The sequence below is a fragment of the Nelumbo lutea genome, chromosome 8 (genome assembly GCF_056320005.1).
Source record: "Nelumbo lutea isolate HS-2025 chromosome 8, American lotus-T2T, whole genome shotgun sequence".
In the NCBI taxonomy this organism is placed as follows: Eukaryota; Viridiplantae; Streptophyta; class Magnoliopsida; order Proteales; family Nelumbonaceae; genus Nelumbo; species Nelumbo lutea.
In genome coordinates this window covers 42,049,625-42,072,031 of record NC_142691.1, presented here as the reverse complement: position 1 = coordinate 42,072,031, position 22,407 = coordinate 42,049,625, and the positions used below count along the sequence as shown (strand labels likewise).

Sequence of the window (22,407 nt, the reverse complement as noted above, 5' to 3'; positions counted from 1 at the left end):
TTTATCTATCTTCGCCCAAGGATTAAAACATCTATATGCCCATATGCCTGATACCCAAACACGGGTATTGATGTGTATAGGTTCACCCTTTTTTTTATTATTTATTATTTTATATTGATAACTAAAGAAGTTAGGAAGAGAGTCTTGGATCATTTACAATTTTTAAAAAATTCTATATATCAATATATTTAGATGTATCTATGTACACTGATACCGATATAATCCTCTCATATCTATATTTTAACCCTTCACTTATTTTTTTGGTTTTAAAAATCGATCTGAAAATGAATCGTTCTGGCCATCAGTTTTTGGGTTGATGGTTTAACCATCTAATTTGAACAGACGACCGTTTTGACAAAAAAATTAAAAAAAATAATTAAAAATAAAAAATAGTCAAAACCATTAAATAGATCAAATGAATTATTAACTTATTCAATAATTTTTAACCAGAAATTGAGTTTGAGATAAAATAAAACCAGTTAAATGAATGATTCTGGGCCGAATAATCCAACCATCCGATCAATGACAGTTAGAAGGAATTCGTCGTAAGACTAAACCACTTAAAAAAATATGTTCATCCTTCCCTTCCATTTCCTTTGGAACCAGATGCAGTATAATAGTAAGCAAAAGTAGTACAAGGAATGCGTCGTAAGACTAAACAAAAGTACAAAAGTAGTACAGTGGGCTCAAAGAAGACCGAAGTGTGAGTCAATCCTATCGATTAGGAGGATTAAATTGGCGTATGTGGTGATGAGGTGAAATATAAAAGCACAGAAGTAGAGGAAAGATAGAAAGCAGACTAGCAGCCGAAGGAGGCCTGCAACAGACACCTGGACCCATGAAAATACACACTAGACAAGACAACCTTTGATGGGTCCCTGTTTGTCTGTGGCAGGGTTGCCTCGGCAGCCGACCTGTCTGTTAGCATTTCACAAATGGTGTTCTATAAAATCTGGATTCCAAGAATCCATGAGCTGCTAGCTTTCTTTTCTTTTTCTGTTTCATCTTTGGAGAGAAGTGGGATCAGAAAAGGGATGATGATGACTACTTCAATGGATGTGCTACAGGGTTTCATCTTCTTGTTCGTGGTTTTCTTGGCCACAGCAGTGTGGGTTCAGGGGCACCATGAAACAGGTATATGCACAATTCACAATCTTTCTACATGCTTGTCCATTAATTGGTATATGCTTGTTCATATGCGTAATTGAGTTTAAGTTGGACCCTTTTGATTGAAATGAGGGTCTGTTTGATTGGCAGTTAGAATTGAAATGGAGATGGTTTATTTTCATAGTCTTTTTGATTCAGAAATGAAAATGGGAATTGAAATCAACAAGAATGAAATTTCATTTTTAAGGGAGGAACAGGGAATGATCATATCCTCAAATGGGGGAATGAAAATGGGATTCCAATTCCATCCAACCAATCAATTAAAATCAGAATAGCCCATTCCAATTCTGATTCCAGACCCTTATTCCCGGGTAACTAACAAAGCCTGATTCTAATGACAGCATATTTGGGCTTTCAAGGTTTTTCAGCATACATCATTTATAAGCTTGTTTGTATGAGATCCACCTCACAGCTGCTGCGTGAAAACCTTCCCAAACAGGCTACTGCTACCACGGGAACAGTAGAATATATTCAGAGAACTTTGGGCTCCTGAATTCGCCAATCAGGAGCTCCAACTGTATGATCAAAGACTCATTATGTTTGGTTATTAAGACTGTCTAGCAATAGGACTTAGGGGACACATATCAGCTGAAATGGTTGAATGATTTTAAGGGCTGAAGCCGAAGTTGGGTTCATTACTTATTGGGGAAGAATGGAGTCATTGTAATTTTGGAGGAGAAGCTTTGAGACACGTCTGAAGATACTGTCTTTAGAACATTATTTGCCTCCACTCAGTTTTATTGAATTTGCTATTGAGTTACAGACAAATTCATTCTCAAGATACAACAGAGCTTTGGGCGAGAATCTACAACCAGCAAAGTTGAAGAGTCTCCAGAGAAACCTTCTGTGAGACTGTAGCAGATCAGACAGAGAGAGAGAGTGTGTGTGTGTGTGAATTTCGAAATTGTGTGATTTGGAGTCTGATTCATGCTCCTTAAATAATTTGTGAAGAGGTATGAAGAAAAGGTGGGTGCTAGTTTAGAGAAGGCACATTGAACAGTCATAATTTCAAACATTGTGACTGTTTAAAAAGTAGTTAACAGTTGGTGACTGTTAACTTTGAATTGTGTCTCTTGATCACACCCGATCAAATCGTGACCGTTGATCTCATCAACGGTGATCAACGGTCATCAACGCACCAAAACCAGAGCCGTCCATCGTGAGCCACACGGGTGCGCGCAAAGTGCGAGCAAAGTGCACCTCATTGTGTTGCACACATGCGCGCGTGCGTTGCACGATATCGAATCCCCACACTTTCCTCTACTAATTCTAAGGAGTGTAAATAAGCTCCTATTGAAAAACTGAAAACAAAACTTATAATTTTCCAATTTGGGACAAGTTCAAAACTGGGTTTTTTGTAAGAGAAAAACTGATTTTTCAACCAAGTGTGCAGGTGCAATTTCTCATGTAATTGACCAATCAAACCAATTGGATTTAATCCCTTATGAGATTAAAATCCAACAATCCCCCACATTGATTGATCAATTACGTAATTCTCTCACAATTCAAAACTACTATGACACAATTATGCATGCAAAAGGTGTTTATCAACTTAAACCTCTTGTTAGTATAATTATCTCAGAGCCTTGTCAAAGTTATTGGTGGTAAGACCTTAAACCAATTACTCTCAAGATAGACCGGAGACACCTATACATACAAAAATGTCCAGTCTCTATAAGAGTTTCAAGTTTTGCTCAGCACTGTTATGGTCATGTGCTTCTTTCCTGGTTTCATGAACAATCCCAAGAGCAAATCCAAACCCTCATGAGAAGCGGCACCACTTCTATGTTCACATAGGTGAAGTTCCACTATGTGCTCTGTTATTTGACACATTTCAGAACTTCATTAAGAGTTTATCTCAACCTCTCATCATAACGGACAACACTGTTTATGTTGTGATGGGAAATTTCTCAATGTCAGTGCTAACAATCACATTGTTGTAATTTGTTGTTACCCATTAAATCCAATACTGATGGTTTTTCAGTTCAGGTTGGGTTATCGTTATAGGTGACTAAGTAAAGGGTTTTAATCTCATCTCTTTGGTTGTCATTCTTACCAATTCTTTGGCTAAACCCTTGGTAAGAGGATCAACCAAGTTTTTACTTGACCTCACATAGGTTATAGTGATGACTCCATCTTGAATCAGTTGCCTAACAAATTCATGTCTCAGACTTATATGTTTGGACTTACCATTGTATGTACCACTGTAGGCCCTTGATAGAGTTGCCTCATTATCATAATAAATGGAAATTGGAGGCATAGGACTAGGCCAAAGTTCTATATATAATAATAAATTTTTAATCCATTCAGCATATTTTCCATCATCCGCTAAGGCTATGAATTCGGATTCCATGGTCGAGTGAGATATACAAGTTTGTCTCTTGGATGCCCAAGAGATCGCACCCTCACCAAGGACAAAAATCCATCCAGATGTGGACTTGTTATCTCCATTACCGGTAATCCAACTTGCATCAGTGTACCCTTTTAGTACAAATGGATAATCACAATAAAACAAGCCAAGTTCCAAGGTTCTCTTAAGATATCCAAAAACTCTCCTAATTGCCTTCTAGTGCTTTGCACCGCCATTACTTGTAAACCGATTGAGTTTACTTATTGTAAATGCAATATCAGATCTGGTACAAAGCATAGCATACATCAAGCTCCCTATTGCACTAGCATACTCAAGTTGTGCAATTGCTCTACCAGTATTTTCTACTAGCTTTATACTAGAATCATAAGGCGTGCTATTTGAACCCTAAATGCTTAAATTTCTCAAGTACTTTCTCAATATAATGTGATTGGCTTAATACATAGCCCCTACTATGCTTTTTAACTTTTATTCCCAATATGGTTTCTGCTTCTCCTAAATCTTTCATCTTGAAGACAAATGATAAGTAGTTTTTAGTTTCATTTATGCCAACCATACTTGTACCCATAATAAGCATATCATCAACATAAAGACACATAATTACTCCATAATTTTCAGTGAATTTTGAGTAGATGCATCTATCAACACTATTATGTTTAAAACCAAAAGCTAGAATACAAGAATCAAATTTCTCATGCCACTATTTAGGTGCTTGTTTTAATCCATATAGTGATTTAACCAATTTATAGACTTTCTTCTCATTTCTAGGAAGAACAAATCCTTTTGGTTGTTCCATATAAACCTCTTCATTTAAATCACCATTTAAGAAAGCGGTTTTAACATCCATTTGGTGAACAGATAAGTGATAAATGGATGCTAATGCTATGAGTGTTCTAATGGAAGTTGTTCTAACCACTGGTGCATAGGTGTCAAAGTAATCAATCCCTTCCTTTTGATTAAATCCTTTGGCTACCAATCTAGCCTTAAAAGTTTGTACAGTTCCATTAGTGTTGTATTTTCTTCTAAATACCCATTTACATTTAATTAGTTTTGATCATGGAGGTAGGTCTATTAGTACCCATGTGTTATTTGACATTAATGAATCAATTTCATCATTTATGGCTTCCTTCCAAAAGGCAGCATCTCTAGAGGTCATGGCCTTACTGTAGGTTTTTGGATCATTTTCAATGTTTAGGACAATAGGTATCTTATTTAAAATATTTTCTCTATCAGCCTTAACCAAAAATACAATTGGCTGAGTAGAGATAAAATCTGAACCTAAGTGTTTCTCTGTTCTTGTTTTTGACTTCTTCTAAGTCCTATTGTAGGTATTACAGTTGTGTCATTTGTTCTTTTAGTCTCATTATTATCAACAGGTATTGAGATCTGAGTTTCTCTGTCATTTTCTGTGGATTCATTTTCTGTAGGTTCAGAACACAGTTTATTTTCAAAGAATTCAACATCTCTAGTTTCAATTTTTATGTTGGACTCTAAGTCTAGAAACCTATAGGCCTTGCTATGTTCTGCATATCCAACAAACATACTTTTCTTAGCTCTGAGTCCTAATTTGGTTATTTTAGGATCTGAAACTCTATAATATGCTAAGCACCCCCACACTTTGAGATATGTTAAATTAGGCTTTCTTCATGTCCATAATTCATATGGCCATTTGTTATTAACTCTAGAAACAATTCTATTATGTAAATGGTAGGCTGTTAGGAGTACTTCCCCCCACAGGTTTAAGAGTGCATTAGCTTTTAACAACATGCAATTTATCATTTCTGTAAGTGTTCTATTTTTCTTTTCATCTAGGCCATTCTGTTGAGGGGTATAGGGAGCAGAACATTGATGTATTATTCCAAATTCTTCACAGAAAGAATTAAACTTATTTTTAAAATATTCAACACCCCTATCACTTCTAAGGATTTTAATTTTATTTTCTAGTTGATTTTCAACTTTAGTCTTATATAGTTTAAACATGTCAAATGCTTTATCCTTAGTTCTCATAAGGTAGACATAGGTGTACCTAGAAAAGTCATCTATAAATGTTATAAAATATCTCTTGCCTCCTCTACTTAATACACCATTGATTTCACAGATGTCAGAATGGATTAGTTCTAAAAGTTGAGAATTTCTCTCAACACTAGGGAAATGTTTCTTAGCCATTTTAGATTTTACACATATTTCACATTTTTCATTACTGTAAGCAATTATACCTAGTTTGTTCATGTTCTTTATGGATTTAAAATTCAAGTGTGCTAATCTATCATGCCATAAAGAGAAAGAATCAACAATATAAGTAGAAACTTTTCCTTCATTAATACTTAATTTGAATATACCATTACAGCCATATCCTTTTCCAACAAGCATCCCATTCTTGGATATGATTAGTTTGTCGGATTCAAAGACAACTTTGAATCCTCTCTTACAAACAAGATTTACTGAGACCAAGTTCTTTCTAATGTTAGGAACATGGAGAACATTTAGGAGAGTCAGTGTCTTTTCAGAGGTGAATTTCAACTCTACGCTGCCTCTTCTAACAACTTTGGCACATGTTTGGTTTCCCATCTGTACGTCCTGACCATCAGTCACTTCTTCACATGTCTTGAAGAAGGACTTATCCTTGCAAATATGGATTGTGGCGCCTGAATCAAACCACCATCCAAAAGACGATTCTGCCATGTTGACTTCAGTAATCATGGCCATGAGATTGTCTTCTACCATGTTTGCAGACTTGATTCCGCCTTTCTGATATTGGCAGACTCGGGCATAATGCCCCTTCTTTCCACAAACATAGCAGGATCATTTCTTATTGTTGCTCTTCTTGAAGTTCCCATCCTTCTTCTATACTTGTAATGTAGGGTTAGTCTTCTTAGATCCGTTTTCCACAAAATTGACCTTAGAGTTCAGCAAACCGGTCATGGTCTTATCCCTACTACCTCTAATTCGAGACTCTTCTTCAATACAAAGGTGTTGCTAAATTTTCTCCAAGGTAAGTTTTTCAGCTTTTGCAGAAGCTTCTTCCTGTAATCCTTCCAAGAGGGTGGAAGTTTGGCCATGATTGCTCCCACTTGGAAAGATTCAGGAATGATGATGTTAAGGGATCGAATTTTGTTGATTATCACCTATAGTTCATGAACTTGCTCCAATATGGGTTTATGGTTGTTCATGGTGAAGTCAAAGTATTCTACAATAAGATACTTATTTGTACCTGCTTTTTGCACCTTGTATTTGAATTCCAGGGCCTTTCAGATTTCTTTTTGAGATGTAAGTTCCTTGTAGAAGTTGTAGAGCCAGTTTGATAAAGCATTTAGTATGTGTCCTTGGCACAGAAGTGAGTCCTCATCTCGTTTTGCTCTTTCCTTCTTTAGTTTCTCCGAGTCTTTGCCAGTGGGTTCAGGAAGTGATTGTAGATTCGGGTCCAGCAGATAGTATAGCTTCAATGTGGTCAGAAAGAAGATCATCTTGTCTTGCCATCGGCTGAAATTTGCTCCATCGAACTGGTCTAGTCGAACAAGATCTTGGTTCATCATCTTGATCAAAGTCATGCTTGCTTCCGCCTCCATTGCAGAATAACATTCTAAAATTGTTGAGGAAGAATGGGGTCACTATAACTATAGAGGAGAAGCTCTGAGGCGCATCTGAAGACACTGTCTTTAGAACGTTATTTTCCCCCACTCAGTTTTACTGAGTTTGCTGTTGGGTTACAGGCAAATTCGTTTCCAGGATACAATAGAGCCTTTGGCGAGAATCTTCAACCAGCAAAGTTGAAGAGTCTCCAGAGAAACCTTCTATGAGACTGTAACAGATCAAACTGAGAGAGAGAGTGTGTGTGTGTGTGTGTGAATTTCGAAATTGTGTGATTTGGAATCTGATTCATGCTCCTTAAATAATTTGTGAAGAGGTATGAAGAAAATATAGGTGCTGGTTTAGAGAAGGCACATTGAACAGTCACAATTTCAAACATTGTGACTGTTTAAAAAGTAGTTAACAGTTGGTGACTGTTAACTTTGAATTGTGCTTCTTGATCACACCCAATCGAATCATGACCGTTGATCTCATCAACGGTGATCAACGGTCATCAACGCACCAAAACCAGAGCCATCCATTGCGAGCCACACGGGTGTGCGCAAAGTGCGAGCAAAGTGCGCCTCATTGCGCCGCACACATGCACGCACGCGTTACGCGGTATCGAATCCCCACACTTTCCTCTACTAATTCTAAGGAGTGTAAATCAGCTCCTATTGAAAAACTGAAAATAAAACTTATAATTTTCCAATGTGGGACAAGTTCAAAACTGGGTTTTTTGCAAGAGAAAAGATGATTTTTCAACCAAGCGTGCATGTACAATTTCTCATGTAATTGACCAATCAAACCCATTAGATTTAATCTCTTAATGAGATTAAAATCCAACATTACCATATATCACCCCTTGTCACCCCCAAATTACGGGAAATGATCATCTAACACTTAAAATCGGAACCATGGAATTGTAAAATTTTTGAGGGAGAGTAGACCAAGGCTATGTTTGGTTTGAAGGAAAAGATAGGGAAAAGAATGGAAAGATATCAAAACATATAAAAAGTTTGTAAAGGTTTCTTCATCTTTCCTTTCATTTCCTTACATTTTCCTTCAAACCAAATATAGCCTAAGTTTCCTTAAAAAATAAGGCAGCTCAAAGTCGTAGTATCAGTGCGTCCGGGTCTCATGACCGAGTCATCTTTGATCATGTGAAGGAGTTGAACCACTGCTTTTAAAACCGGACCGGATCGGACCGGACGGTCGAACTGGAGAAATCGGGAACCGGTTCCGTTTTCCTTCAAAACCATTTTTTTCCCTCAAAACCGTTGATTTTGGCCAGCAAACCGCTGTATCGGCTGGTTAACCGTTCAAACTGTTCGAACGGTTTTGACCATTTTCCAATTTTTTATTTTTTTTTAAATTTAAAATTTTTTTTTGTCAAAATAGGCTGGCCATTTGGGTCGAATGATCGGATCATTCAAACCGGTAACTGGACCCCTGACCGGTTCGTTTTTAAAAACCATGAGTTGAACACAATTTCATTGTACCCTACCATAACATAGAAAAATGAGAGAGAAGGAATTGTGGGAAAGCTAAAAGCTTGTTTTGTTGGCGGTGTAAATTTGAATCAGTTACAAATTGTACACCTAATTCTTTTTCTTAGAACACCTGATTCAGTTTTGTATCCTACAACGTTTGTTCTTTTTGTCTTATTTGTACTTACGCAGTCCTACCTCAATTCTCTCTCACATAAAATGGGAACCACACTTCCAATCATAACCCTTATTCCATTTCCATTCTTTTTCATATAAAGTGGTGACCCTTCAGAAGTTACACTCCCATGAATTTACCTTTTTGTGCAATAAAATTTGCATTGCAAACAAATTGAAACTAAATATATTGGTTAAGATTATGACAAAAATTATATATATATATATATATATATATCTTACGTTTTATTGTAACACCTAGGTTCAAAGTATTGATATATATCAGCCTGGTGGCTTTTTGATATGCCCCTACAGGGGTTTTATTGGGTCATCCACTGGTTTAAAGGGTAGTTGAGCCTTAAACCGGCCCCTCTGAATTGATTTTAGAAAAAAAATTAAGTAAAACATAAAATCGGCCCATGTCGATATTTAGAACCTTGGCAACACCCCCTATAATTGTTGCCAATTTACTTAATCGACATGTTAAGTTAAAAATGATTACATGACCGTATTAATACACTGGAAAATGTATAAGGGCATAAGTCCATACTTTTTTATTCCAAAAGTACCCTCTAAAACTTTATATCAAGCTTCTAGAAAGAAATGAGGTTTGATTTTTAGAACTATCAAAAAACGTTTGACTTCAGTAGAATGAAGAAAAGAGAATAATGGCATTTAGGGTTCTTTACCGGCAATGGTAGGTCTTCCTTCTTCAAATAGACAACAAATTTTACCGAATAGAATTGTTGCGCGCATTTTGAAGAACAAGAATGGCATTTACATTTTTATTTTCTATAGATTAAATTTGTTTGAAGGGATGTTAAGGTCAAAATAGTCATTTTCTATTTTTATATAATGGAAGATAGATTAAGGGCCTGTTTGGTGTCTTTTCGTACGGACTTTTGGTTGTTTGTAAGTCGGGCAAACCGATTTTTGGTCTATTTCCATTTGATTTGCGAAAGATCTATTTGCCAAAAGCTAGAGCATTAAAAAGATGCAAGAAACCCATTTTGGGCTGATTTCAAGAAGCTCCAAATGAAGCTTTTCGTGTTTTATTCTCACGTGGAAAGACATGGAAAGATGCACAGAAAGACGTGCATATGCTAAATTAGGTTCGGGTTGCTCAGATTTTCATGCAAAAGCTCAATGCATCTTTTGACTGTTAGAACTATCAGAAGATCTTACCAAAAAGATGCACCAAACGAGCCCCAAGTAAATTGGTTGCAAACATAAACTATAGGGTACACTTCAATAAATTCACAAAACTATAAGGAATATTTTAGTAAATGACAGAAAACCAAAATTGTGTTTGGTTTGAAAGAAAAGTAGAAAAATTTACAGAGTTTCCTACCTTCACTTTCAAACCAAATACAGCTTAAAATACTTCGGCCCACCATGACTTCTTTTTTAATTTAATTTAGTGTTGGGTCCATATTAGCACTTCTCTTATCTATGATTTTGAAAACCAGACCGGACCAAATGAGAGGATCAGGAACCAATCATAGCTCCAGGTCTGATTGGACCATTTGACATAAGAACATGTGGTCAAAGTGATTCGATTTCTGGGTTGCTTTTTAAGACCAAGCTCTTATCTCTTTGTTGTAATACTCTAAAAATTTTCTTTCTTTTTGTATGTTTAAAACGTAAGAGAAAGTATAAGACATTGGGAACTCAATGGCCATTAATTGCTAAAGATGTTAAGCACTCAATCATTAATAATTGAAAGATGCATTTGTTATCCCTTAATTTCATAATCTATTTTTTATTAAAAATTTAGTTAGTATTAAAAATAAATACAATACATTAATATTAGATTAGATGCCTAATAATAATTAAATTAATAAATTAACTAATTTGATTAGCTCATTCCTACGCAAGATATTCTATATATTAGATTGGAAAATATTAACTTAAAGTATTAAGCCTATTGAAACTATATTTTATATTAATCCAATATTCTATGTATTAGATTAGAAAATTAATTAAATACAGAAAATAAATATAATGATAAAGAAAATAAGGATTTATGGATATGCCTAGTTAAATTTAATTTAAATAATGACTAGAAATGAAATGCTTTTCCCTTAGAAGTGTGGCTTAACAATCCAAATATCCATGCCTCATTATAAATCATATAATATATGTATAAAAAATGGATGAATTGCAAAAAAAAAAAAAAATAATAATATATTACAAAAAAAAGGCGTGTATAAATGATGATTGTTTATTATTAATGATGGAAATAACTAAAAATACAAAATAAAAAAGGGAGAATGATGGTTCAGTCCAAGATCAGAATTTTTAGGCCCAAAGTACAGTTTGGGTGGATGCCAGTTCGGAATTTATGCCAATTCACAGGTGGGCATTGGTGTATAGAGTGGGGGGTTTTTGACATTTTAAATGTTTATAGCTCTGCACTGGAAATCAGAAATCTGCATTGGGCCTGTCCATACTTCTCTGAATAAAAAATAGAATTTAATGTCTAACATGTGGCCCAGTTGTCTAGACAAACAGATGTGTCATTGGGTCAATGAGTGAGTTAAGGACTTAACGTTCTTTTTCTTTTTTTTTTAGTATGTAAATGGTTGAGATTTTTTGCCAACAAAATACTTACCAACCCTTTACCAACTTGATCTAACACCGCACATCTCACCATGAGACCAGGACCCATAAAAAAGTGGGGACCCACCATGTATGAGATATGCATATTGATAGAGGGTTGGAACGTATTTTGTAATTGGCAGGTGATCCCAACTCGATTTACGGGCTACATGGACCTAGAAACATAGGCCTAATGATGGATTGACTAATCACAATTGTTGGGTCAAATGACAACTTGAAATTATTTATAATTAACAGCTGAAGATGCTGAATAGAAAAATTTATTACTTTGTCTTTTAGTGAATGAGTTTTTAAGAAGGTTGTGGGGTTCTTAATGGCTGAAACCGAAGTTGAGTACATCGATATATCCTTTAAAATTATTATTTAATTATTTTAACAACTAAAAGACAAAGCAATAAGTCTTTCACTTGGGCAACTTCAGCTGTTATTAAAATAATAATTTAAGCAATAAGCTTAAATATAAGGTTATTTAAGCTTACCGTGGGGCAATTTGACACCAACCCATGTATCTTTAGTTAAAAGAAGAAAAAATAAAGAAAAGACAAAGAAGTAAAACATTCAATTGGAATGGGTTCCAAATACAGAAAAAAAAAAAAAGGAATGGGTTCTGCCTAATCACAAAGCACATCATCTCATGTTTTATAGAATCCAGATCTCTTGTCTACAAAAACTCTGCCCATGTCTATGCACATAACATCGCAAATATATATGGGGAACATTCCATCCTCCTACATGATATTATGCATGGAGAGATATTTCTAATGCATGGAGATAGTGTGTTGTGGGTAGACATATGTGGAGTTCTTGTGTGACAGGAGATCTGTAGTCTATTTTATAGAGATACAACTTGGCCAGGCTAGGGTTAAGATTTTGTTAAAATTTAAATGGGCCTGGCCCATAAGTCTGAACCTGATGCAGTGTAAACTCTTTAAGTCTAGTATCCGATTTACATCCCCAAGGCCAATGGAAAGAGTATAAATACAAATGTACACAGTGTAATAAACTTTGTATTCACATTATACATATTTATACTCTTATCAAATTGAGCCTAATATTTTGAATTTACAACAAAGAGCAATACTGTCCATGCTTTATTGACTACTTCAAGAAAATGTTGTGGCCGTGGCCATAATAGATGCAAATTCAATTGTTTATATGACCGTTGGACCACCCATTGACCCAAGAACCAGTCGATCCAATTTTGGATCCTAAAATCATCTTACGGGGGTTTGGACCAGACAATTGGGCCTTGAAGCAATGGTTAAAACGGTTCTATTTTCGAGTTGGTTTTTAAAACCATAATTCTAATAATCTATTATTATGAAAACAAACAAGTTCATAATTAATCTTGATTTCATTTTGTCAATTATAATATAGGATATGAATTATTGATTCATCATCCAGTCTAACCAAATTCTTTTTTACTTGGGAGCTTGTTGAAGAATTTATAAGTATCGATTGTGGGATACCTGATGAAGGCTACACTGATGATAAAACCGACATAAATTACTCAGTTGATAGCAACAACATTGAGACTGGAGTAAACGTGAATCTCTCTCCTTACTACTTATCTGAGACTCACGACAAGCAACTTTATACTGTAAGAAGCTTTCCTGAAGGACGCAAGAATTGTTACATCCTGAGGCCTGAAGATGGCAAGAACAACAAGTACTTGATCAGAGCTTCCTTCATGTATGGAAACTACGATGGGAGCAACAAGTTGCCAACGTTTGATCTCTATCTTGGGGTGAATCACTGGGACACGTTGACATTTGACAATGCATCTCATATCCAGACCAAGGAAATTATACACGTGGCACCAGCAGACGACATCTACGTCTGCCTCTTGGACAAGGGTCAAGGAGCACCTTTCATCTCCTCTCTGGAGCTTAGGCCTCTGAATGATTCCACATATGAAACTGAGTCAGGAGCACTAGTACTCATCCACCGCCTTGACATTGGATCCATCCGTAGCGAACAGAAAGTCAGGTGAGTCTCTTCATATGGCCACCATGGATTACGTTTTAATTTTCTTAACAACCTTCTCTCAATTTTCTGTTTCTTTCTTATGTTCTTTTAAACCAAGGGAAAATCTATGATGCGAAAAAGATATGGTATGAGAAGAGTTTTGACCAATCAAAACTCACCCATGAATTTTGATAAATAACACCTAATTGGTTATCACGTCTATGATTCTAATTGACTTGTTAAAAGATTTTCAGATATCATATCTTTTCTAAGGCCCTGTTCGCTTTACGGTAAATTACTTACTCGGGTAAATGTAGTTACCTGGGTAAGTTTTTTCTGGAAAACACTTACCTGGGTAAGTGCATTTACCCATGTTCTTTTATTTCTTGTGTAAATAAGGCAATGACCATTTTAACCATAAAAATCTATTATGAAAATGGACATTTTTGTCCCATTCAAGTGTTGGCAACTTTCTCTCTAGGTGGGAGAGTTATTTACCCATGCAAGTAAATGATACCCTGGAAAATAAACTTTCCCTACTCTCCACATAAATCTAAAAAAGGAACATGGATTTCTTGGTCAATGGGATTTCCATTGACCAACTTTCCCCCTTCTCAAAATCTAAAAAAGAACACCCCCTAAGAATCCTTCATGGGGATATCTAAATTGTCATTCATGGGGAGATGTTCCCAATGTCTTGCTGTTATGTGTTGATAGTATTTACAAGAGGTGCAATTTGGGTCCGGTTGAATAGTTGCCAAATTTTAAATGGACCCAAGCCCAATTTACTTGCAAATTCTTCAAATGGAGCAGCCCAATTTGCACCCTTAAATTTAGTTTGGGTAAAATATAAAAAACTCATTTGAAGTTTCCGACAATCATAATAACCTTTCTCGAGCTTTCATTTTAACAAAAATCTCCCCTATAATTTGAAAAAACCTGCAATTACCTCTCCATGTTTGTCCCATTAATAGAGATTTCAAAATTAAGAAATCACCCTTACAACTTATTAGGGCATCTTTCAATATAATTCAAAATGTCAACTTTGCCCATCTAGATAGGGGTGGCCATGAGTTGAGTTTTTCACGAGCTATTCGAGTTCGACTCGTAAAAAGTTCAACTTAGCTCGATCTAAACCGAGATTCAAGTAAGTTCAAGCCCAATAAAGCTTGGCTCGTGAGGCTCATGAGCCTAATTGAGCTTTTATATAAATAAAAAAATATTATATATAATATTTTTATTATATATATATATATATATAATAACTAGTTTTTACAATTCTTAATTGTTTATATGTCAAATAAAAAATAGATTTATATATATATATATATTATTTTTATAAAACATTTAACTCAAATTTGAGCCCAAGTCGAGCCAAACTCGAACTTATGAGCTTTTGAGTCGAGATGAATTCAAGGTCAAGCCCCATAGTTTACTGATGAGTCAAACTCGAATAACTAGATATTCTGTTCGAGTTGAATGAACCCCTACTTCTAGACATCAAGAACTAATGTTTTTATATAATAAAATTACTTTACTACTCTTTTCAATTTGACTCGGAGAATTTTTTTAGTTAAAAGTTCTTCAATAGAACTTTAATAAATTTTCATATAAATTGATAGGTATGAGGCTAAAAGGGCTATTTTTCAAACATTAATGCATTAGTTTAACGTTTTCAAAACTACAAAGGAAGATTTTATGAAATTAAAGCCTCAAGGGAGGTTTTTATATATGATTGTCATAAACTTCAGAAATGTTTCTCTAACAACTAACAAATAGAATATTAGAATTTGCATAAAATAAAAAGCTCACTTTCTAAAGCATTACATCTTAAAAACATGTCACCAGGTTCCCAGACGACATCTACGATCGCATTTGGTTGCCCTCTAGCTGGTCAAATGTGGATCCAATCAATGCCTCATCTCCCGTTGAATCTGAAGATAACATCTACACCCCACCATCAACGGTCATGGGCACTGCAGTCCAACCAAAGAACGGCGGTGATTCATTGGAGTACCAGTTGAGAGTGAGAGACACCACCTTAAGATTTCGTACCTACTTATACTTTGCAGAACTCGAGTATCAGAACCAGTCGAGACAGTTCAGCATATATTTTAATGGTTTACCGTTGGAAGAAGTTGGATCAGTTGTTCCTCGTTACCTATCTTCAAGTACTTGGAGTTTCACACAAACATTAAGTGGGCCTGATATTCAAATCTCCCTCAGAAGCTCGAATAAGTCTAAGCTTCCGCCCATCCTCAACGCCATTGAATTTTACTCAGTCAAGCAGCTCAAGCAGCTCCCAACAAATAATGAAGATTGTACGTTTATCTCCCCTTCAGATATTCCTCCTGATTTTCTATTATAAATTTATGCATTTATCATCTAATTTCCTACCCACAAGGCTTCGTCATTGATGAGTTTTTGTTTTCGAGCTCTGGGTTACGGTCTAAGGGAAGTGAAAATAAGCCCCAATGCACAAAGCTTAAAATTAGGGCTTAACCAACTGAACCGTTGAACCTTCACCTCAGCTCTCAAACAGGCAACAGTCCAGTTCAATAAACTGACCTAACTCTATTTATACAGGGTCTGACTCTGCATTTTGAATTCTATTTTATAGGGTCAGGATTGATTATTCTGCCTGTTTCAGCCTGGTTTATCTAATGGTTTTATGGTATTAGGGCTGTCAATGGGTCGGGTCCAATCTGGAGGATTCAACGACCCGAACCAATTGGGTGAACCAATGGGTCGATTTCAGTTTCTGATATATTTTCCTGATCATTATCGGTTTGGAACCGGTTCTACCCATTCTGAACTGATTCAAACCCAATTGTCTCAAGAACCAATCAGTTTGGTTCTGGGTCTAAAATTACTGATTCTATCGGGTCTGGTTCGATTCCGGGTCCTAAATATTTTTTATCGGGTTGATTCTGATTCTACCCAGACCCAACCCGTTGACAGCCCTGATGGTCTCATACTTGTATGCATGACGAAGATACCTTCTAGCATGGCTCATGATCACCAATAATTTCATATATAATATGCCTGAAATTATATTAAGATATTTTGAGAAAGAGCAGGAGAATTAGCTGGTTTTTTTTTGTTAAAAATTAAAAAGTTTGTCCAATATTATCCAGTCAGACCCGGCAAACCCGATTGATAATAGGGCTGGTTTCTGATTTGTTACCTATATATAGGGGTGTCAAATTGTCAATAGACTGGGTTTGGGTTGGATCCGTCCAAAACAAAGTTAATTTAAATGAGTTGAATGGACCAATATTGAATTGGATCAGCGCATATTTTATGGTCCAAAGTATTTATTGAATTGGATTGAATTGAATTGAATCAATAGTCAGTTGACAAAAGATAAGAGTACAGGTGTCAATGGACCAGGTTTCGGTTTGACTTAATCTGAATTCAACAGATTGGACGGTCCAAACATTGAAATGGGCCAATCCAGAATGATCCAAAATATTCATCGGATTGATCCATCTGTAATATACTCATATTAGACCGAGTTGGGTTGGACCAATATTCGATCCATTAAGAGCCCTACCTATAGAGTTGAGACTGGTGTGCGTTTCCTTATTGGGTGAGAAGTCAGGAGTCAGGACTGTCTACTGACAACAGGATGTTTCTCTACATTCTTTCTCATTGTCAGGCTTAAATGTTGAACAGTTAATGGTTATCCTTTTTTGTGTTCTCTGAAAAATTAGTTGTTGCGATCACGAAAATCAAACGCACATACAAGGTGAAGAAAATTTGGCAAGGAGATCCATGTGCTCCAGTGGGTTACGCGTGGGATGGTCTGAATTGCAGTTATGTTGGTGTTAATCCTCCAAGAATCATCTCATTGTGAGTGTTTCTCCATGCCTGCTTTGCACACACAGAAATGTATTTGCATTTTTAACAGCTACAGTTTTCTTAATAGAGTTCTTTGTTATACAATCTGCAGGAACCTATCTGGGAGTGGATTAACTGGGGAAATAGATTCTTCTCTGGGAAACCTCAAATCTTTACAGAGCTTGTAAGTATACATGATACTATGATTAAATCAAAATAATCTTCCATTTTTATGTGGCACCAAAGAGAATGGCATCGCGATACAGAATTCATGTAGCTGGACCCCATATAGTTGGGAAGGTTTGGATGATGATAATGAAAATAATCTTTGTTTAAGGCTCCGTTCGTTTTCACTCACCTGGGTATGGTTACCTTGAACTTTTATGCAAAATATAGAGAAAAGGCATAGGCGAAGTCCCTTGCTCTTGTCCTCACACAAATATTATTTATAAGCCTTCAGTTGGCCAATTGTAAATGGTAAGAAGATAGGTAACCTACTCACAGAAGGACCTTAAGATTTTGAGAGCCATAGAAAACAACAACCAAGACATGACTGCTGCATTCTCTACCAAATCTTAAATTCTAGTTCTTCCTTGGCTTTTTTGATTTTTCCATTTATATTTCTTGAACAGTCTATGGCTACTAATGAAAAACTTGACTGAGATTGACAAATCTTTGTAGTTATATTCTTTTAAGCTGGACAAATTAAGGTTTTCGAAACTTGTAGTGTTCTCCCCTAACTAAACTAGTGCTTCAAGATATTCTAGATATTCAACAGACTTGCAACCAATCAAACAAAGACAAGACAATAGCTCCTTTAGTCCAAATGGCCAATGATATCTTTCCCAATCGACAATTACCAATAAAGAGAGAGAGAGAGAGAGCTTCAACTTATGTTGCTTATTCTTCTCAGTTCAACAGCAACCAGATCTCTATAGCAGTCAACTGATTACTGCCTACTACTCTTGCCCTAATAGTAATAGGGATAAGATAGTGGGCTGAAGGTTTAATGATCGAGAAATAAAACGAGAGCAAGAAGATGAGAAGAGAAGCGTGAAGAAGTGGTGGGAGTTTATTCTATTCTGTCCAGCCCTGTTTTTTTTTTTTTTTTTTATATATATATTTTTATATGAAACCATAATAAGGTGAGAAAAGAGAAGTTGCCCCTCATTTGGTGGTTACAGAAAAAATATATAAAAATATAACAGTGGGCCCGGGCCCACTAAGCCCAATAAGAAATAAATAAAAAATATAACCGTAGAATAACACAAACAACGTTGTATATTCCCTTGCAACAAGCTAAACAATGTTTAATTAAAACCCGGACTAACGGCCAGCCCACTTTTCTTTATAGGAGATATAATTCACTAGTTCAACCATCTAGGTTGCTGGGTCTACCTGTGACAATTGTTATATTATATGATCGTGTGTTGAAGAAGAAAAGAGGAAGAGGAAGAAGAACCATCACAAGAAAAGTAGAAAAACCAAACCTTTACATGTCCATATTATGACTTCTTTTTCCATTGAATTAAATCCCCCTAGCTTCATTTCCCATTATATATTTTGTGTTTGAAAGTCTTTTCTAGCAGTTAGTGTACATGGAGAAATCCGAGCTTCTACATTTTGTTAGTATTGTTCAATTTTAGTTTGTTATTTCCCATTTTTTTAGTTGCTTATACTGCTTTAGATTACAGTATGATTTTATTTGCTCCAGTACAAATGCATGCATGTGAGTGCAAATGAAAAGAATGTAAATTTTGGTTAAGGTTTTATTTTATTCTGTTCCAGGTCTTATTTTATTTTATTTGTACTGCAACCAAACAAAATAGGATAATATTTTAAACAAAAACAAATCAGAATTTTCACCCAAATCATTTGCACTACTATAGTTTTACATCAGTTCAAATAGACTTGCACTGCAGCCAAACACAGCCTTAATTACATTCATATTTTTCAAATATATATGCTCATATTCATCTAACTTACAATTCCAAATAATAGAAACCTTGGCGTTTTATAGTCACTTTAATTCTCCTAGTCATCTTATTTTCCTTAGATTTAAGTATTTTCAGATTGATCTTTTAAAATCACTACCCAATACCCATTATCTAAACAACAAGATAATCAATGCTCAATAATATGTCCCATGTGGATTTGTTGACCATATAAGGCTGCCAATTAATTAACTACAAAAACTTGAAATTTTCCTTTGGTTATGATCATTTAGATAATGATTAAAGCCTATTATACATAATAGGAACTTGAACTTCCATTAAAGCTTAACTCCTTCACGTGACAGTGTGGTCCAATTAAGTGGTTCTTTTATTTCAGGGATCTATCATACAATGGTTTAGGTGGATCAGTGCCTGACTTTCTATCGGAACTACCATCACTGAAGTTCTTGTAAGTTATTTTGATTTAATTAACAAAAGAAATGTTTTTAAGTGTTCTTGATAATAAAGGGAAAATTATAGTTAGTATCTATGTATTTGTAGGAATTTAGCAGGAAACAAACTCTCAGGATCCGTTCCTACGGCTCTCATTGAAAAATCGAAGAATGGGTTACTTTTAAGGTCTGCTCTATCATCTAAAATCATGGATTTCACATTTCTCTTTTCAATCATTAAGTGGTAAATCTAGTTTCCATTTTTCCATCCATATATAAAAGATTTTATTTGAATTGAGATTGCTAATATTTAATTCATGCCAAATCATTTAAGAGTTTTTTAATGGCATTGTTCCTAACTGTTTTCTTTGCCTTAAGGTATATAACTTTATAAACTGAATTATATATTCAGCATAGTTGAGACTGCTATTTCCTAAGATTACCATAAATGGAAAAGCACTTCTCCAGGTCATTTTTACTTCTTGAAACTCATCAAAACAAGAAAATAAATTCTGCCCTGATATAGGCTTAGGCCATGTTTGGGAGTGCTTATGTTAAAAATACGAATAAGCACTTATTTGCATTTGATACCCAACTTTTTTCAGTGTTTATTTAAAAAAATAAGCACTTATTTCATATTGGGAGTTTGGTAGTCTTTTTCTCCAATAAGCACTTAAATAAGCATTTGTGACTATTTTGTCCTTCATTTTCTTTCAAATTTTCAAAATATACCTTTGTGAAAGTACTTTTATTAAATTATTTTTATAAAAGCACTTTATGAAAGCACTTTTACAAAAGAACTTTTACGAAAGTACTTTTATAAAATTCAACTAGGGATAGTTTTACAAGTGGTACTTTAAAATTCAACTAGAGATAATTTTGGAAGAAAAAAAAATTGAATAAGTGCTTATTGTATAAGTACTTAAAAAAATCTGAAAATTTGGGCTTAAAAATAAGCACTTATTTTGAGCTTATTTCCCAAACACCAATAAGTGCTGAATGGTATGATCCCAGTCCAAATAAACACTTATTTTTAAGCACTCCTAACATTGCCTTCTCATTACTAATAATGAATTTGTTTTCTGATTATTTCATTTTATTTCTAGTTTGGAAGACAATCCAAAGCTTTGTCTATCTTCATGCAAAAAGAAGAAAAATATTATTGTTCCAGTGGTTGCATCAATTACTTCTGTGTTAGTCATCTTAGTTGTCGTAGTTATTTTTTGGAGCTTGAAAAGGAGTAAACAAAGAGGTAAGGTTTATTTATGCTACTAATTTTTCATTTCATGTTCATTCCCTTTTTGAGTGTTTGCTTTATAGCTAGTTTGTTCAATAATTTTCTTTATAATAGAAAATATATTTTATACCAAAAATAATTTATTGGTGGCGATATGCTATATATATCCCATAAAGAAGATGGGCTATCAGGATCAAAGAATCATCAACATAGTATTGGGTCCTTGGAATCAAATAATCGACGATTTACACACTCCGAAGTTGTAAGGATTACTAAAAACTTTGAAAAGACCCTTGGCAAAGGAGGATCTGGAACTGTTTATCATGGTCACTTAGAAGATTACACTCAAGTTGCTGTCAAAATGCTCTCTCCATCATCTACAGATGGGTTCAAAGAATTTCGGACTGAGGTTAGTTAATCCATCCATGATTTTGTGCTTTATCACATTGTAAGGATTATATCCATAAAGCAGACTCATTTTAATTCAATTAAACTATGACAACTAAAACAATCATAATTATATGCCTATGATCATATTGGAATGTAGGTTCAACTCCTATTAAGAGTTCATCATAGGAATTTAGCATCATTCATTGGTTACTGTGATGAAGGCACAAGCAAAGCTCTCATATATGAGTACATGGCAAATGGAAACTTACGCAACTATCTTTCAGGTATCAATTATTTTACTTATCAAATAATTCTTATTTCCATCATAATCTTCATGCATAAAGTTCATATCCATCTTTTTTTTTTTTTTGTACTAGTAATGCTCAATTACCATTCCACATGACAACTACCCCTTAATGTATTTATGAAATACCAAATGAGGATTTATAAATTAACATGAATGCCAATATTTATCCTATTCTACTATTTTGTTCTGTATATAATATCCAATCTTAAATTATGAGCTCTTAAATCATTTAATTCCACACTACTGGTCATCTAACCAAGACCCAGAAAGACCATTGGGTCCTTGGTTCAACCTGTCTAATCCAATGCAAATCTTGCAACATTCCATCAAACCATGTCATTTTTGTGTACCCTTCGCTCTTCCAACCCCTTAAACTTGTAACAAATCATTTTTTCTCATCGGTGTTGTAGATGGTCTAAACCATTTCATTCTACTTTCCCTCATTTTAGCACTTATTAGAGTTTCTTCTAAACTATTATTTTCTTGGTGAAAGTATGTTAGAAAGTCAGAGAAGAGAAGAGAAGAGGGAAGAGAGAAGAGAGAAGAAACAAAAAAATTTTGGAGTAGGAAACTTAGGTTGGCGGTGCTAGCTTTTGCATTTATATTAGGGTGACCCAACTAATAATAAAAGAAGTGAAAATTATAGATGTGCCCCTATGGCACTAAAGTTTAGAAATCTGATAGTTTTAACACTCCCCCTCAAGTTTGGACATAGATGTCTATGATGTCGAATTTTTCACATAAGTCATTGTGCCGCAAGTGATGTAAACCCTTTGTAAACATGCCTACAAGTTGTTCCTTGGAACTAACATATGGAGTACACACTTACTCATTAGCAAGTTTCTCCCTAACAAAGTGCTTGTCCACCTCAATATATTTAGTTCTATC

The 22,407-nt window shown here is 35.0% G+C and overlaps 1 protein-coding gene across 1 annotated transcript in view; it reads left to right on the top strand.

Moving 5' to 3' along the window:
* Positions 1-861: 861 nt before the first annotated feature.
* Positions 862-22,407, top strand: part of LOC148843911 (putative LRR receptor-like serine/threonine-protein kinase At1g05700) — a 37,292-nt gene continuing 15,746 nt past the window's right edge. Inside the window, exons 1-10 of the mRNA XM_088957110.1 lie at positions 862-1,134; positions 12,831-13,377; positions 15,205-15,677; positions 17,073-17,211; positions 17,312-17,383; positions 19,531-19,602; positions 19,695-19,772; positions 20,692-20,837; positions 20,999-21,231; positions 21,370-21,496. Coding sequence (XP_088813236.1) covers positions 936-1,134; positions 12,831-13,377; positions 15,205-15,677; positions 17,073-17,211; positions 17,312-17,383; positions 19,531-19,602; positions 19,695-19,772; positions 20,692-20,837; positions 20,999-21,231; positions 21,370-21,496 — 2,086 coding nt within the window. The 5' untranslated portion in view covers positions 862-935. The remainder of the gene's footprint in view (positions 1,135-12,830; positions 13,378-15,204; positions 15,678-17,072; positions 17,212-17,311; positions 17,384-19,530; positions 19,603-19,694; positions 19,773-20,691; positions 20,838-20,998; positions 21,232-21,369; positions 21,497-22,407) is intronic.